The sequence below is a fragment of the Phycodurus eques genome, chromosome 16 (assembly GCF_024500275.1).
Source record: "Phycodurus eques isolate BA_2022a chromosome 16, UOR_Pequ_1.1, whole genome shotgun sequence".
Taxonomy (NCBI): domain Eukaryota; kingdom Metazoa; phylum Chordata; class Actinopteri; order Syngnathiformes; family Syngnathidae; genus Phycodurus; species Phycodurus eques.
Window position 1 is genome coordinate 13,830,111 of NC_084540.1, and position 19,485 is coordinate 13,849,595.

The 19,485-nt window shown below is 39.4% G+C and overlaps 1 protein-coding gene across 1 annotated transcript; it reads right to left on the reverse strand.

Annotated features, from left to right (window-relative positions):
- Positions 1-1,049: 1,049 nt before the first annotated feature.
- slc17a7a (solute carrier family 17 member 7a) lies at positions 1,050-19,389 on the reverse strand. Its single transcript, XM_061701311.1, has 13 exons — positions 19,287-19,389; positions 9,549-9,801; positions 8,102-8,220; positions 7,532-7,646; positions 7,371-7,458; positions 6,366-6,452; positions 6,057-6,199; positions 5,745-5,894; positions 5,256-5,388; positions 4,369-4,479; positions 4,163-4,290; positions 4,026-4,095; positions 1,050-2,989 (listed from the first exon to the last, which is right to left on the reverse strand). The coding sequence occupies exons 1-13, from the start codon at positions 19,346-19,348 to the stop codon at positions 2,697-2,699; spliced, it is 1,752 nt and encodes a 583-aa protein (XP_061557295.1). The 5' UTR covers positions 19,349-19,389; the 3' UTR covers positions 1,050-2,696.
- Positions 19,390-19,485: the final 96 nt, after the last annotated feature.

A 19,485-nucleotide genomic window follows, 5' to 3' on the forward strand; every position in this document is an offset into this window, starting at 1 on the left:
ACTTAGATTTGTCAATAGTATTTGTATGTATTTGTAGTATTTAGTATATATTAGTTGTGGTGGGAAGTAACGAAGTACTTCGTTACCACATTTAAGTAGATTTTGCAGGTATCTGTACTTCAGTATTTCTCTCTCTGACGACTTTTTACTTTTACTCCCAAAACAGATGCATACCTAATTTGTAAAAAATAGACTACTCATTTTGTTACTTTGTTTTTAATTATTTTTTGAATTTTTTTAAATTTTGTTTTATTCTGCTGTTTGCAGCCAGGTCGGCATTGCAAATAAGAATCTGTTCTCAATTGCTTTACCTGGATAAGTAAAGGCTAAATAAAATAAAATTGACGTAAAAAGATGAATAGAGAGCGGTAAAATCAACTTTTGTTTAGAGCTCAATATAGTATAAAAGAACTACTGTATGATTTTTTTCCCATGACAAAATCACACTGAAAAACTATTTTGTGTGCATAGATGATTTTTTCTATCCGTTGTGCCAAGTTATCAAAATGGGTATTTTACATAATTGACAGTAAAAACATAACTTTTAAAAAACTTTTGTTCATAAGTATATTTCAGTCTGCACTTTTTTTTTAAATTGTAATTTTACTTAAGGAATTGATTAAAAAAACGAACTAGTGTTGGAACTGACGTTTACATTGACAAAATACTGCATATGATCGCAAATTACGTTTTTTTTTTGCATGTCTACTGCCCTCTCGTGATGATAGTGAAGAACAGGTAGCCCCCACAACCCCACCCCTCCGCCCCATAAAAAATGACACACACACACACACACGCTGATTCGCCATCCCGCATTGTGACGTTCATGCTGCTGCCGCCCTCTCCCACTGAGTGCATCTGCTCTCTTATCTAATCATTGCCTAAAATCACAGCGATAATCCAGTTTCCATCTGTCCTGAGAGAAAGATTGAAACAGAGGAAACTAACACTGCCCTATACCTTTTTTTTTTTTTTTAAAAAAAAGATTGACTCATAACAAAAGAAAAACTGAAATAAAACAGACTGCTGACACAGTGGCACATGTGAAATTGCTGCTTATCTTTATTATACACAAGGATATTTCACATCATCCATCCTTTGTACACTGAGTATTTTCCACATTTTTTTCTTTTTTTTGCATCTTCAAATATTTAAGATTTAATTGTTTATACACTAATCCCCATCACGTTTCAACACATTTCATTGAGAGGGAGGAAAACAACATTGGAGTAGCCATGAACTGAAACAAGAAAAGTTGATTTAAAATCCACTGATACAACACTGACAACTGAAAATGTTCACAGGAATCATCATTCGTATTTTTGCAGCATTTCACCTGTAAAATAAAATAAACCCTTGGTAAATCCCCCTCCCCGTGACTCCATTACCCAGCTGCCATTGCATCAAGATTGCTTTTAAAGGGCAGAAACAGTTGTTTTGAAGTAAAAAAAACAAGAAAAGTCACTCTCTTATAATACAATACACAATGTTGTTGCGTCAAGTGGGTGTTGAGAGCAAGACATGGGTGCCAAATTGTGTGCTAATGCTCTCTATGCCCACTGCATGGTGGGTTTGAGTGCGCTCACAGCATGAGACAACCACCTTGTGTATAAGTGTGTTAAAGGAGTAGAGGGATTAGGGGGGAGTGCACAGTTGTGCTCATTATTACATGCTCACTGCACAACGTTTAAGCACCTGGACCCAACCGACAGAACAACATACTCAACACTACTACTGACCCACTGATTTCATATGGCTGCCTTTTAGGAACTAGGAAAAAAAACTGCACTGAATGAGACAAGAGAAAGCAGGAAGTGACAGAAAAAAGACAAATACAACACACCAGATTTTGACTATTTTGCAGCAGTTCGATGGCAAAACAGTTAACTCTCCACACCAAATGAAGAGTCCTGAGTGTCAGATGATTACTCATCATATGTACCTTGTGACCCATGAACCGAGATAGGCATGACCGTGTTAGATCAGACACAGGTGAGCTTTATCTAGACACCACATGCATCTCGAGCATGTGTCAAATTTGCACCCATGTTAAGCCTGCCACTATGCAACTATTAAGCACCTTTTTTCGTCTTTGTTTTAGATGTTTCAAAGTTGCATGGTATCAAACATGGAAACAATGTTGAGAATATTTGCAAGGATGTGATTGATAAAACACTGTGTGTTTGTGCTTGTACTTGTGTATGAGTGTGCATGTAGTTAAATCACTCTTCATCATGTAAATTATTCTTATCTAAAACCGCAGACATGCATTTCCTGAAAAAAAAAAAAAAAAGTTACTGCAGCTTAAACATTAGATTTTAAATACAACATAAGGGAGACGCTTGCTGCACTTCCTCCACATGATGGAAATGGACCAATCACAGCGAACCGTGCATCAGGGAGGATGTCTGAGGGATGAGCTGAGCATAAAAATACTGTATGTGTTGCACATTGTCAAATCTAACACTGACATGCACGCGTGTTGCCTCTCACCCTTCCAAACACATAAATCCACACACACACACACACACACACACACACACACACACACACACACACACACACACACACACACACACACACACACACAATAATCAACACACTTTTGTAATTGTACAGAAGCACAGAGCAAGTTCTTTCCTTCCTGTTTTTTTTCTTCTTGTTTTGTACACACTTGTATCAGTTCAGTCACTCTTCTACGTCAGCTTCATCTCCTCTACTCCGCTGCACTTGTATGAGTTGTATCCAGGTGGCTGCACGTACTCCTCAGATTTATCCCAGTCCTTCACCCATCCGGCCCCGCCTCCTCCGGACCCTCCGCCGTTTGAACCGACCACCTGTTGGCTCATGGCCCCGTATTGGCCGCCGCCGGTACGGTAGAGATCCTCTGTCTCGTTGGCCAGCTCGTCCTCATCGATGATGCCACACTTCTCCTGGCTGGTGTCCTCGATGTCGGCCCACGGCTGCTTTTCTCCCGATGCAAAGAGTCCTGAAAGGAAGAAAAAGGGTATGTCTTTTGGGATGTTTCAGAATATTTGTAAATGATAGGTGCCAAGGTACTGCGAAAATCACACCACAAGACTGCCTGGTAGTAAAGTAGCAACAACCAAACGTCCACCATCGGGTTTGTGGGGCATTTTTTCCACAGGTACAGGGGATAGAAAAGTCTACACACCCCTGTTCAAATACCAGGTTTTCGTGATAGAAAAAATGAGACCAAGATAAATGATTTTTAAAAAAACCTATCATTATTGGGACCTAACCTGTATAACTTAATTGAAAAAAAACTTTTATAGCAAGTAAAACAAAAATAAAAATAAAATAATGACGCTCCACAAGTGTGCACACCCTCTTATAACTGGGATTGGCTGCGTTCTGAATTAACCAATCACATTCAAACTCATGATTAACCCCAAAGAAAGCTCAGATGTTCTAGTAGGATTTTCCTGACATTGCTTTTGCCTTCAAGCAGAAGAGTAAAGAAGAATAGAGAAATAGACCAGCTAACGTAGCCTAATAGATTGTAAATCAAACAGCAACAGTCACCAAAAGAACCACTCAATTTTAGGCTAGGCTCATTTAGAGATTATGGTATTATGCTAGCCTTTTGGCTACATCTACCATGACCTACATTAAGGCATTTCGTGTATTGCGATCTATTGAATTAATTAGTGGTTCCCTAAATGAACATGTTAGCTAGGTCTGAATTTCCACCCCGTCTATTTTGAATTAATTTACCTTAAATACAAATTACGGCGGCACTGGGTCTCCCTTTCAAGCAGTTTACCTCACTTTTTGACTGACATTTCACATACTCAAACCAGAGTGGTAGAGATTGAGAAGAGCAATTTAAACCTTATTCTTTCAATCACTCTTATTTGGTCATACATGACATAGAAGGATTTGTTTACAATTGGTGCCATCAGAGATTGCTTGGGCTTTTGCCACCCCGAAGTACGTGTGACTTCACAGTGAAATGTACAATCCTGTTGTGGCACGAGAATGAAATCATTGTGAAGCCTTACCATAGAAAACGACTCCTCCATAGTGAACCAGGGATGCTATAAGGAAAACGTACTGCCACTCCTCACGCGTCTGAAATGATGGCGAAAGTCACAATACAACCGTGCCGTTTGCGACTGAGCAATGCAGTTTTATTTACCTTATGTTTGGTCATGGCTCCCACTATAAGAGGACACACCATTCCAGACAAGGTTCCCACCCCATTTGAGATGCCCATTAGTATGCTGGCGTATCGAGGTGCAATATCCAAGTGATTGACATTAAAACCTGAGTGCAACAAACAAATGTACGAAAAACATTTACGGATACGACCATTTACACTGAGCATATAGTAATTTCTCGTACCTGAGATAGCGAAGCCGCTAAAGCCAACGGCAAGGACCAGGAAGGAGATGGCAACACCTTTTGTGTGAGAATATCCCACCACTAATAGCAGGGTGGCCTCCATGCCAAAACCTGAAAACATTAACATTTAAAACACAAGCTGGAAAAATATTAAAAACTATCCACCCTGTGGTTTATTCCATCCTAATTTGCTTTTGGAATAGTGTTCCAAAAGCAATAAAGTGTCCGCCAGACACTTTATTAGGTACACTTGCATGAATCTAATGATCCAATACAAGAGCTGTATCAAAAATGATGCCCCAACAAATAGAATATTGTTCAGAGAAATAATATTTTAACATGCTTATGTAGCATTGAAAAGTGAAAATTTCCATAATTCAGGTAAAGTGCTTTGTAACTTGATGTGAAAATGGTGTGTAGAAATATGGCTATTCGGTAACATTTACGTAAAAAGAAATACCCATACAACATTATTAATGTAGGTGTCATATGAAGTGGTGCATCCCACTACGAATTACCGCTAGTATTTTGCCACCCACATTATATCAAATCAGGCACCTTAACCTTGATTCATTTACATGAGATTGACATAGTCAATACATTAGACTCATCTCTCTGAGTACAATGCAGTGGCCTTCTTCAACACTATAAACTGCAACCACAAAAATTCATGGCAATCATCACAATCATCATTATCTTTGTAAAAATGGGTTATTGTGCTACATTTTGCAGGTGTAGCCTCCCCAAATTTGTGTTTTGATATTATACTACACAAACTGTGTTATTAAGTGTGGCCAGAAACAATAAACCTTGATAAGTAGGGGCAGTATGCAGTCTGGAAACGCCTTTATTTTTATGAAATTGTATTTTAAATGTGTGAAACTCACCTCCACAGTTCATGAGCTTCCTGACATTGGTGGTGGTCATCAGGTTGTGAATTCGAAGGTAGTCCGCCAACTGGCCTCCCACGGGAACGATGATGGTCATCACTAAATGGGGCAAAGCTGACACCATGCCCACCTGTTAAAGGAAAAGTAGGACTATATCTCAACTTTCATCCACAATCTATAAGCAATAGGGATCATAAATCATCATCATCCATCCGTCGCCAGCTAGTCAATCACAAGGCACATACAGTATACTACACATACATACTGTAAACTGTACACATTCAGACTCCCATTCACACCTATGGGCAATTTGTAATCATCTTTTAACTGACCATCCATGTTTTGCAAAAGTGGAAGGAAGCCATAGTACCCAGAGAAAACCCAAGCATGCTAACTCCACACAGAAAGGCCGAAGCTGAGATTCAAACCCAGAAACTCTTGACTGTGAGCGAGACTGCGAGTCATATGTTCTGTCGTGCCACGCACCTTGCTGATCTCAAAGCCAAAGACTTCTTCGAAATAGGCTGGCTGACTGATGAGCAGCAGGTAGAAGGTCCAGCTCCTGCAGAAGTTGGCCACAATGATGGCGTAGACAGGCATAGAGGTGAAGAACTGCCTCCACGGCGTCTTGAATTTCTGTCACCAGTAAAATATAACGTGATCAGGATCCACCCATGGCACTTGCCATGAGATTGCGCGTGTATGTGTGTGTACACATGTTTTCAACACATATGGCTGCCCACACATACTGTACTTGTACCAATGTGTCTGCAAATGTAACACTGATAAAAGACGTACCTGGAGAGGGTTGAGAAACGTCGCTGACTCGCCGATCGCATCTTCAATGTACTTCCTCTCCTCTGGTGTGATAGTGGGATGGGCAGCTGGACTCTCGTAGGACACCAATATCCAGAATAAGTACCAGAATATCCCAAAACTGCCTGGGGGAGTTCAGTAGTTAAGGAATAAATTGACATAGATTAATAATCCCAGCCAGGTCCTGTTCGATAGCCGTTAGCATAGAATTGTTAAGACATTCTGTTTACATACTTTCATGTAGTACAGGTTGGTTGTAACTACAGTGCACATGGCTATGGGGATGCTCACCATAGACGTAGAAAACAGAAGACCACCCAGTGTATTGCACCAGTATCCCTGCTAAAGGCATGGCCACCACAGCCCCTGCATAGGATCCTACAATTGAAACAAGTTACTTAGATTAAATATATATATATATGTAAGCCACAACACTAGTAAATACAGTAGAGTACATGTTATTATGGTGGACAATTCAGTCATTTTTCTTTCAACTCCACTTTTGTAGTTAAAAATGCATTGGCACTGGAAGAAAATTAACTAAGTTACATGATTGTGCGCAGCTCGTGATTATTAAAGACAAACATTATCATTAAATGTAATGCATGTTTAATGAATAACTCCTGTCAAGCTATGTTAAGGTAATTCACTTCCACTTGCCACTATCCTTTCACTCTTTCATACTTGAAGAATATTCAACGTGGTACAAAAGAAGTGGAGCATGAATTCTGTTGTTTATATAACTCTACATATTATTTCCGCACATACTCGACATTAACACCCCTAATGTTAAAGATGCGCCTGTATATGGGAGTTGCCTCATGGACTTCAATTGTTTCAAAGTTGCAGAAGTTGCTTCGAAATTCCATAATGGCAATTAACAGGTACTGTTTTATGGGAATTTACAGCAACAAAATTTGAGAACAGCCCTGGAGTTTTGGTGAAATAAGCAATTTTTTTCTCACCACACCTAGGTGTGCATTAACGTGAATGTATTTATTTCGTCATCAAATTGATAACATTTCTGTTCACCATTTAAATGTATTGTACACTTTTCTAAAATGAACTTCCTTTTTCTTTTTTTTTTTTTTTTTACATCCAGGTCGATGCGTTCATAGATCAGAAAGTTTCTAGAAATCAACTTGAAACTTCCTGCCCCTTTAAAACCTAGCAGCGTCACTAAACAGGTGTGTTATTCTTTAATCAAACGGCCATCAAAACATAACTTATATGTATTAATATACTAAATTCCTGGGGACATCAGGTAGAATTTAGGTGCTACAAGGTCTAACTTACCACAAAAGGCTGTGGTGGCTAATCGACTTCTCTCCAGCGGAGGAGCCCACTTTGCCCAAATGCCATGGCAGGCCGGGTACGACACACCCTGCAGTGACGAGACTCAACGTGTCATGCAATCTGCACAAAAACACAGAATCCTCCACAGACACACGGGGTACCTCAACAAGGCCTTGACATATTCTGACCAGTATGACGCAGCTGTAATGGCAGCGAGCGGCAGATGGGATCAGCATGTTGAGGGTGGACGTGGCCACGATGGCAAAGCCAAACACTCTTGAACACACAAGGACAAAACAAAGCTGCCTCAGAAGGTACTGTGAACAATAACAGCAGTTGAACAGAATGAGACAAAAAAAAAAAAAGCACAACATTGACATGCTGACTCAAGGCTATGGCGGCGCTTATATTTACACATATCTTTTGCACTTTAAGTACGACACACCATGATGTCTCTATTATGAAGAGAATGAAAACAGTTCACAGAACTGGACAATGTTTCACACAATTCCGTCTGATTTCCTTTCTTGTTAACTAAAAAATACACAGTTTAATCTATATTAATTGTTCATTCAATAATAATGAATATGATCGATTAATAAAACATTCCACAAAACTATGGGTTGCACAACTGAGAGCCGACTTTTCATTTCATAGTCAGCACAATAAACTGTTTCAATTCAACCAGTCCTTAGTACAGTAGTTCAAATGCTTAACATGAGATAGATCACCTGTTGGCTGCAAATTTTTGACATATAAAGCCTCCAGGGATCTGTGTGACGATGTAGCCCCAGAAGAAGGAGCCATGGATCATGCCCACTGTTTCTGGGTCCCAAGTGAATTGTGCAGCCTGAGGAGAAGTCAAGATGACGTTGGACGCTCGCAAACAACGAGAGACAACACTTGTTCTCCCTAGTTCAAATATGTAACTATTTTATTTACAATAGGGATGCACCAATACCGAGACCAGTATCAGTGCTGATATTGTATGTCTGTATAGTACTCAGTACGATTGAAAATACTCTAATACTACTCACCCTTAAGGTACAGGTATCAAACTCAAGGCCCAGGTGCCAAATCCTGCCGCCACGTAATTGTTTTGTGTCTCACTGAAGTAAATAGTGTCTACTTCCTGTTTCTTGCAAAATTCATGTGCATGTCATTTTTTGACAGGAAATCTGTACCAAAATTGCAATTTTCCCTCACTTTTCACCATACATATATTTTTAAACAAATCCCTTCTTGACATAAATTGAACAATAATTGTATTCTTAAACATTTGGTTGTTACTATTTTCCATGGCATTTGATTCCAAATTCAGTCTGTTGTTATAAAAAAATAATAATGTAATAACAATAAAATACACAATCGTGAGCCGTAATGGCATGATCAAGTCTCAGTACTCGGTATCAATGATTACTCAAAGTACTTGTACTGAGTCTGAAAAAAGTGGCATAGGGATTTCACACCAGTGCAACATTTAATATTTCAATGCAAAAGCATTAAAAAAAATCATTCGTAGATAAACTTAGCATAAGAAAAATTCATTCGTAGATAAACTTAGATGTCATTCAAGTATCCATCCATCCATCCATCCATTTTTATAGCATTTCTCCTCATGAGGGTTGCGGGTGAGCTGGAGCCTATCCCGTCTGAATTTGGGTGAGTGGCAGAGTACACCCTGGAATGGGAGCCAGACAATCGCAGGGCATATTTAGACAACCAACCATTCGCATTCACACCAATGGATAATTTAAAGTCTTCAGTGAACGCAATATGCATGTTTGTGGAATGTGTGAGGAAACTGGAGTAAATGGAGAAAACGCATGCGAGCACAGGGGAGAACATTAAAGCCGTGAAAGCCGTGATTCGAACCCCAAACCTCCGAACTGTGAGGCAAATGTGCTAACCATACTCTACCGTGCTGCCACATTACACTTGATAAAACTTGGTAGTGGCTTGCAGTTTTTCCATGATGAAAAAAGGTATTCACTTAACACTACGTTTATGGAGATCATTATCTTTGTAAAGGCATATTTATATTTTTTTAATTTCTGACGCAGTTCCCCATACAGATAGTGAAGTGAAAGTATACATTTAGTAGTTGCATGTCATCTGAGCTCATTTTGAACCACACAAACTTCAAATAAATAAGATCCAGCCTGACTGCACACTTACCACCAGCACTTCCTTGTTGCCTTTGTAGACAGTGTGGTCGTTGACCATGCTTACAATGGCCACACCCAGATTGCAGCGGATGCCAAAGGAGATGCAGAAGCCCAGGCCAGACAGGATGGCAATGATGTAGCGCCTGGGCAAACCAAAGCAGGTACAGTCCACCACGGGCAGCTCCTTCTCCTGCACCAGCTCAGGACGGCCCTCCGCGGACAGCTCGATGGTTTCTCCATTGGGCTGCTGCTTGTCAATCAACCTGGCAGGACAGGAGACCATTCTCAAATATTTGCTTTTTTTTTTTTAACACTTATTTCAAAAGGACGAGGCTCAAAAAGATATGTTAAAGACCCTGTGACGGGAATTCAGAGATTTGTTTCTAAATATATTACAAATACGCTTGAAGATAATTACTGAAAACGTGATAAGACTGAGAACAGTGTAGTACTGAATTGTTGAGCTATAGGGCTTTATTTTCGTGGACTGAAGAAACTGCATTGGAGCGTCAAAGATGAAGCGTGAATTAAGAAGCTTCACGTTCAAATCGGTAAATCCCCACCGTCACCATATGCATCGTCACTTTTTATCAAAGTTAAAGTAATCAATGTTAAGGTAGAGTGTTTTATTATGGTTAAATGGGTTTTTCTTTTTACACTTGTCCGACAATTAAAAAAAGTTGTTTTAAATAAAAAGATTATGCAGCACATCACCTGGGCATTACTCCTCCGACATTCATCATTGAAGTTAATGCTGAGTGTTTTAGACAATACAGGTTAACTTATTTTTACACTTGTATGAGAGTTAAGAATGTTAAAATGTTACTTAAATAAGTGTGAACAAAGGTAATGAAGGTTTTATAAAGCCGATAGACACTGGATTATATTATTTCTATTTGTATCATTTCCTTTTTGAAAAACCTTGCAAATCAAACATCGACCAGCATCTGGGAATAGTTTGTCTTCCAGTGTTTAGGTTCCACTGTGGATCTTAAGTAGTACTTCTCCCAAGCAAGTTGAGTTCTTACTGCAGTTTGTGTGCATAGCAAGATTATAGTGAATCCGACTTCCATGAACCTTTTTGAGGAAGAACCCAGAAAAGATTGTGATGTTGTTAACGTTGGGTGATTTGGAAGTGTTGGACTTCTTCCTCGCAGTTGCAACACACAACACAGTTATTTTTCAGTCTTTAGTGTCTCTCAAGAATCACATGACTAAAGTGATTGTGGTCTCAAGAAGAAACCCCCACATAAAGCCACTGTGCTAGGCCGGTGTCATCAGTGTTTTCCCGACTCAAATCAACAGCGAATAGACATCTGTGTCTGACAACACACACACGCAGCATATACTATCGGTTTTATCGTGACTGCGTGTTTTTGTGTATGAGTGCATCCACATTGAGCACACTTGTGTGCCACATGCACTCTTTCCATTGAGCTCGATCCAGTTAGTCAGTGACAATGATGTATAGAAACAAGTCCAATCATCACAAGGATGTGTTCATGTATCAGAGATTTGATTAAATGGTAAAAAAAAAAAAAAGAATCATTTCTCTCGTGCGCTCAGCACTACCGCGTTATTCTCACTCACACACACGCACACAACATGGGGCACGTCACATTCTGACTGGTTCATTATTGATGAGTTTTGGGATGAGATAAATTATTCAGCATAGCTTTTAATACTGTAATGTGTCACTATGCATCTATCTGCCTGCATGACTGTCTGTCCACGTATTTCTAACTCACATCCACAGTTCGTTCCCTCCCCTCCAGCTCCCTTACTCCTGGCTCAGCATCACCTTTTATATATTATACTATACTATATATTATACTATACAGTAAATTAACAAATGAAAAAGAGTGCAAACTAAATTATAATTTGTAAAAACAGCATTTTGGAATTTGTAAGAGATTATCTACATCTGTTTCCTCCCTCCTACTCGCTCTCTCTTTCCCTTAATCTGTCACAACATTGAGATTAGGATTATAAAAATGATTTACTTCCGGAAATGAATATGGAGTAACAAAGTAGTGCAGGGCGTGGTTTCCCTATGACGTCATATAGCTGAATTATCGCCTCAATTTAATAATTTATTCACATTTTGTCATAAGCAATTGCTTTCCAATTACAAAATCAATGTATGACTCCACTATAGCAATTTGAATCCCTTTTTGTTTTTTTTTTTAAACTCAATGGTTACGGCATTGGCCTTGTAAACCAGGTGTTGTGGGTTCAATTCCCACTAGAGCATTAACGCCTTGTAAATTTCACTCCAAATCAACATATTTTGTGAGTGGGTAATATATAAAGATAATATCATACATAGAATGGTACAAAGGTTTTTGCAAACCTCTGCCAAGGTCTGAAAAACAAATAGCACCAAATACTTTACACTGCTATGCCTGTTGTTAAAACTCCTGGTGTATTCACTAAAAAGTTAAGATCATTTTGGAAAACAGTAAAAAAAATAAAAAATAAAAAAACCCTCCACATTCCACATCAAAATATAATAGCTTCCTCCTTGGACCATGCACCACCCCCTCCAAAATACACAAATAAACAATTATGTTCCTCATCATCTACAAATGTAAAAAGGTTTTTTGCATAATTTTTTTAGCTTTCCAAAATATGTATTTATGTATAAATTATTACCATAATCATTTTATGTTTTCTCTGTTATGTACATAATTACACAGATCACACAATATTTTTTTCCATTTACTGTACATGTATAATTTAATATAAACTGTACTACTGCAAGATAATAACATACATATATATATATATATATAATTTTATAGATCAATTATATTTAAATAATTATAGTGGTTTTAAAATAGAATTAAAATTATTACTACATAATCCTTTTTATACATGCAAACAATAAGACCCACACAAAAGACAGAGGAGGGAAAAAAAACATGGAGCGGCTCATGCAGTAATGTTACAAGAAGGTGTTAATAGTGTACATTATTATTAACAAGTGATGAATCACCCGGCTGCCTTCTCCTGTGCAAACAACGTGCCGACTGGCCTCCTGAAATCCGACTGCAGCGCAGCGGAAGCATCCTCATTAGACGTGGAGACAGATTGCAGCCTGACACTCACACATATGCTACCAGCTAACGAGGCTAGCCCACAGCCAAAACGACTCTTAATTACAGCTGCTAGCTTCACACTTAAGGATTATCGTGGTGAAGTGTGGTCTGCAAATGTCCCAAAACAGCTTACTTACTTGTTTACTGTATAGAAGTGTGAATGGGAGGATTTGTCACATTTGTGCAGTTGACAGAACGTCGGAACAGTTGCACATGAAAGTGTGTATTAACACTAATGCCCGCTGTAGGACTAAACATTGCACTTCATGTACTTTGTTCTAAGGCCAAAAGACACAAGTATGTTCCTAAGATTTTAAGATCAAGTTTACAAAAGCAGTATCAAGACAACCATTCTAGCCCATATCCTTGTGCTAGCAAAGAGACAGGAGCTGCTATTACCAGCTCTCAGCTGGTAACAACTAATGAGCAAGGTAGGAGGCCCCTGACCTCGGGCCCTTTTGAATATCATAATTACAGTAAGAGCCCTGGAGGGACTCTGCTCTCCAATGCACGCTCACTTTTAAACTTGGATTCAACTTCTGAAGATGCCTTCATGTGAGAGACTAAAATACACTGGGCCATGTATTTGGTACCTGGGCCTTCAATGGGGACTTATCTGACTTAATCCAACTGTCAATACCACCACTATCACGTTGCAATTTTAGAAAGCATTACAAGTTTAAAAATGCTGTATACAGTAACACAGGGGTGTCAAACTCATTTTTGTCGCGTTGTAGTTTTAGCTTCCCTCAGAGGGCTGTTATGACTGTGAACCCATATAAATGAATTATCACCTCATATAATTACATACAACAAACAGCAACAAATTGATGGATAACTTGTTTTGAAATCAGAAGCCCAAAAGGTGTTCAACTGTTATTACATTTTAATTACTTTTAAAAGGGGAATTGGTTACAAAAAAAAATGATTTCAATACCTCAAAGTTATTACAAGTGAAGACAATTTGCAGTTTAGTATTTTCACAAGAAACACGAAGTCCGTCAACATGATTTGCTTTTGCGGGCCACATAAAATGATGTGCCGGGCCGGATCTGGCCCCCGGGCCACGAGTTTGACACCTGTCTGGTAACAGCACAATACTATGCCGTGTATATCATCTGGAGCAGTTCAGAATCAATATTTATTCAATGACTTGACCAAAACTTGAAAACTTAAAAAAAAAAAAAAATAATAATAATAATGAAATATATATCATATTCACGATGGATGCTGATTATTAAATGTATTGACATGTATGGATCGCTACAGACATGTTTTGCTAGTTAAGTTGGCTGTAACAATCTTTGCTCTGACAAGCCAATCGGAGGACGTGAAAATGCTGATTTCATCGAGCGCCAGCACGTTGGCCCTGTGTGGATGAATTTGAAATGTGATTTGTTAAAGAAACAGTCCCATGGCTAATAGAGTTTAATTTATATGGGCCCACACTACCAATTCTACAAAAAAAAAAAATCTAACATTCAATACTGGAAGCAAAGCAGCCAAGAGAAAGGCTACAAAATGAAGAGAACAGACTTTTACGGGATTACAATTTAGGCTGTAAATGTAGGTCACCCGAACCCAGGTCACGACATCTTAGCACTGTTAAAACATCAGAAAATATTTTCACCTGAGTTTGCAGAAGCATTACCTTCTACCCATCACCCATGTGTTGTTTCCCCCCCAAAGATAGATATGATAGGTCGAAGATAGATGGTTAGATAGATCATATCATCTCAGTCAGGTGTTCAGTTGCATCTACTGAAAACTCTCGATTATATAGGAAGACAGCACACTTGCATTGTAATGCGCTTTATTGCCACCCACACGAGATTCTGTATTGGAAACATCAAACTCTGACGGCTCAAATTTACGAGAGATCACCCAACTTTTTTTTTTTTTCTTACATACACCATGACATTAGCGGACAAAGCAAGGAGAGCGCAATCCCCGTGGAACGAAACATTTTCTGGTGTAATTGTTTGGCCTTGGTAAAGGTCTGCACTCTACTGAGGCCCCTTCTGGTTAGACAAGGAACAACGAGTACTTTCCTTACAAAAATGGCAAAATGCTGTTGTAATAAAAGCAACAGATGTTGAGAAAAATACTGTAATGTACTCTAATGTACTTTGAAGCCAATGTGGTAAACATACAGCAAATGTGCATTTGTTAATCAACAAAGACAATGTCAGAAGATAACAAATGGGTTAAAGACTCGTAAAAGTCTTACATTATAACATCTTGAAGTAAATAAAGATTGACTGATCATTTTACAAACTTTGTAGAAACACTGTGCACACAGTTTGGTCCTGGCTGGTCCACAAATATCATCGACCACTACTAAATTCCATCCAAGGTCGCAATGACAATTAAAAAATAAAAATTAAAAAAGACTATTCTCCATACTACTATTGTCAGAATACCATCAAAATGATTGAGAAGCCTGCAATTTTAATGTAAAATTGTTCCATATTGTTGCGTTTGTATACCTAAAGATAAGTTTACAACATCGACCATGACTCACATGTTGGCCAGTGACCTACGACCTTTGTTCTCCTGTATATTAAATCATGAATTCACTGAGTGTTCTCTGTAATCCTCTCATAAGAGGATGATGGAGGGAGAGAGACAGCCAGGGAGGCTGACAGCAAATATATTATATAACAACAGACGCCTTCCTCATTAGTTGCCATGCGCCACAATCGATTGTTTATTGTTCTCAATGTAAGATCATGCGTCAAACACGATTTCGTTTCGTTCGTTTGGGCGGGTCAAATAATTTTTCGAGCAAAATCTCTGCATTTTGCAATTTCCGTGGTATCTCTGGTGCTCCTCCCGTGAGCCACGCGCTCTCCCTGAAGTGAACAGATTGGGTCTCGGCGGGAATGTGTCACCCTGGGAGACACCCTCCCCTTCCTCATCCTGTCACACCACTCCCCCCACCCCTCTCTAGCCCATCAACACACATACGTGACATGCAACTGCACATGTATTCTTTCATACATTCTATTATCTGGATAGTCTGATAGTAAAAATCTAAATCTTAATCCTTAATTATTGTACACCTGCTACAATGAAAAAATACAACGAAAAAAAAAAAAAAAAAACGAAAAAATATGTACAGATTTTAAGATAGAAGATAATAAGGCCAATAATTTTTTGATTCATGCAGTTAGGGACAGACTATTTTAACAATTTATTCATTATGCCCCAGTGATGTACCTAAATAATGTGACATAATCATCATGAACACCACATTTGAATAAAGCGCTCGCATTGAACGACTTCTAATCTTCGTGTGCGCTTGCTTCCCACTTCTGTTGCGTGTCACAGTGTTTTTAATCTCCACATACAGGATGGACATTACGTATATGAACCGCTAGAATTTGATAATGCCTCCCATAGGAGCCTTAAGTACGGACAGAAGGTCAGGAAATCGCAAACAAATTCATTATTTTTCCCCGGTCACTGAGCTAATTAAGAACCCAAAATATTACAAATAGCTCATAAACAGAATGATGCAGTGAGGTTCTACATCACTGCAAACTACAACCACAATAATAAAGCTATTGTTAAATGAATACCTCTCTAATGTGTCAATCCAAAACTTGAGGGATAGATATTGATGGATAGAAAGTGATAGCAACAATGATGGATGGATGGATGGATGGATGGATGATCCGATGGTTAGAGCTGAACTCAAAGATTTAAGACTTCCTATGTATACAAAAGGACGATTTCTGTCAAATATTATTCATATTTTACTCTCCTTTGCCGAGACAATCCATCAACCTCACGGGTGTGGCATATTAAAATGCTTATTAGACCGCATGGTTATTGCTCAGGTGTGCCTTAGGCTTCTCACAACAAAAGGTAATTATAAAATGTGCAGTTTGACATTATTTGTGGCATCTGGGGGTGAGGGTGTTGATCAGGTCTTTTTGCGGCCTGTGTAATGTTGGTCCACACTTCGCCAAAGGCTCTGCAAACTTGCCGCGCACAGGCAGGGAATGGAACACGTCGTCGTATACGCCAATCCACGGCATCTCTGTGCATTGAAAATGCCATCAACAAATTGCACCTGTGTTCGCTGACCATAACATACGCAAACAAATTCCATACCATAACCCCACCGCCGGCATGGGCCCTCGATCGACAACGTCGACATCAGCAAACCGCACACAACGCCATACACACGGTCTGCCATCCGCTGTAAACAGGCAAAACTGGAATTGATCCATGGATATAACACCTCTACAAAGCGCCAGACGCCACTCAAAGTAAGGATATTTCCACTCAAGTCAGTTACGACCACCAACTGCAGTCAAGACCAGACCCCGGTGAGGATGAGGAGCATGCAGATGAGTTTCCACGGAACGGTTTGTGACGAAAATGCGAAATGCGTTATGCAAATCGATGTTGCAGCCGCTGTTCAGGTGGCTGGTCTCAGTCGATCTTGAAGTTGAAGATGCTGGTGTGGTTACATTTGGTCTGCGGTTGGATGTACGGTACTTTCAAATTCTCTGAAATGTCTTTGGAGAGATGCGATCAACATGCCAACTTCTCACTCCCTCGAAACCTGCGACATCTGTGGCAATGTGCTGTCTGATAAAACTGCATATTTTAGAGTGGCCTTTTATTGTGGGCAGCCTAAGGCACACCTGTGCAACAATCATGCTGTGTAATCAGCATCTTGATATACAACACCTGTGAGGTGGATGGATTACCAATGCAAAGTAGGGAAAAATAGGCCTTTTGTGTAAATATTTTCGTGTAAGTGTGATAGATCGATTGATAGATAGACAGACATTGTACTGCATGTCTACTAATTTAACAAAGTTGTATTGCTTAAAAATAGTTTATTGTATAGACATTAAAGAAACGTGATTAGATGAAAGTATTGTCAAGCTTAAAGAGCAGCAAAAATGATCAAAAACTACCATTTGCGCATCCCACCATAATTTGAATATTTTATCAAAGCCACGATGGCACCGAGCCACTGTGCATCATAAATGAAAATGTAGCACTCTGGTGGATGTAAAATGGATTAAAAATGGATTACCTTCTACTTTCTGCGTTGCCTTGTGTGTAGCCGCAACTAACTTCTCCTTGTGGAGCCTGTCCACAGGGCGCTGCTGGAAACTTCAGAAATTTGGATGCAGTCACAACGATTGTTGTACTTTATTTCAAAGTAAATTCTAGTTGTCTCCACGCACCGGTGGTGGTGTTATTAATGTCGAAAGGGTGAACTAGAAGCGGAAAGCGTGCATTTGACCTTACAGCACTTCTGGTTGTGCTTACCTCGTGGAGTTTAATATAGAAACAGGAGATGCATTCTGATGGAGAAAATCTTTAAATAATAAATGAACTTCTGGCTGCTTTCATCATGGAGGGATCACGCTTTTGTCTGTGAGCTAGTGTGATTGGTCCAACTCGTGCATGCATAGGTAGTCAGGGGGAGGCCCTCCTCACAACACACACACACGGATGTGTGTCAGAGAGTGCATACATACATACAAATATTTGCCTTGCATGTCGGCCGTTTGGACCAAAAGGAATGCCTTGAATGTGCCTGTCTGCTAATCTGCAAGCATGATAGAATGAAAGTCGTCTCGATGGATAGATGAAGAATGGACGGCAGGATGGATGGATGGATGCGGAGGGAGCGGCCGGAGGAAGTGACATGGGCTAGGATGGAAGGAGTGGGAGGGGAGAGTTTAGGGATTTGCGTGGCTCGACATCTGGACTGAAAAACAGGCTATTTCAGGACGGGATTTATACGTTTGCTCGCTACCTCAAATCCGAAGAGAACGGAAGCTTAAAGCAAAGGTTATTGCACGAGCCCCGATCACTGATTTTAATCTCTATTTTTTTTATATTCAAATATTATCCATGCAACAGTCTGCATTGCAATGTCATGAAAATATTACATCTTTCAATATGTGTCGTGGAGCAATTTTTAATGTTATCTATATTCGTGACTTATATTTCTAAAATATTGTCCACACACCTGTCTGCATTTTATTTTGGTAACACAATTTCATGTGAAACAATGTATTTATGAATATGGGCTGATTATCTGAGATTTTAATCTTTTATTTACAAAAATATTGGCAGCAATGTTTTCTATGAATATGAAATACAATTTTTGTTTTAACCAATTTTATGTGTAACTTTCATAACATTCAGTGTTTTGTATTATGGCTTTTTCACTGATCAAAGAAAAAAAATATTTTTGACCAGGGACGTCTCAGAGATAGATAGATAGACAGAAGGCAGCAAATATAAATACATACATTGCACAAACACAACCAAAGAAGTTCTGCACAATGATTTCTCAGCGTTTTCGCCCACTTTCACTGTCTCTCGTTCGTCATATGACGACGACACTGAGTCACTTCGGACTTTTTCACGTTATGTGCACCGTCCCCCCTCGCAAAAAAACAAACAAACCAAAAAACAAGTATGCGCCTTAAACTTAACCACTGTTCCCTTTTCTGGGCTAAAGTGGATAAGAAACAAACTTTTCCACCCTTAAAAATAATATATGGACTGCACGAAACGATCTCTCTCTCTCGGGAAAACATGCAGGCGTGTTGAAGTCCAAAGTAGTGATTTGCAAAAAAAGAAAAAGAAAAGAAAAATACCTGTTAATTCTGCCCAGAGTTTTGGCCGCGACCGCCTTGAACCTGTCAGGTCGGACCTCCATCCTTCTTGCTGCTCAGCCGGCCCGTGTGCTCCTCTCCCGCGTGAACGCGCACAGTACAAGCGCGCGCGCGCACGCTCTCACTGAGAGGTGACGAGGCACAATGATGTTATTGGGTTTATTTAGATGTGGCAAAAGTA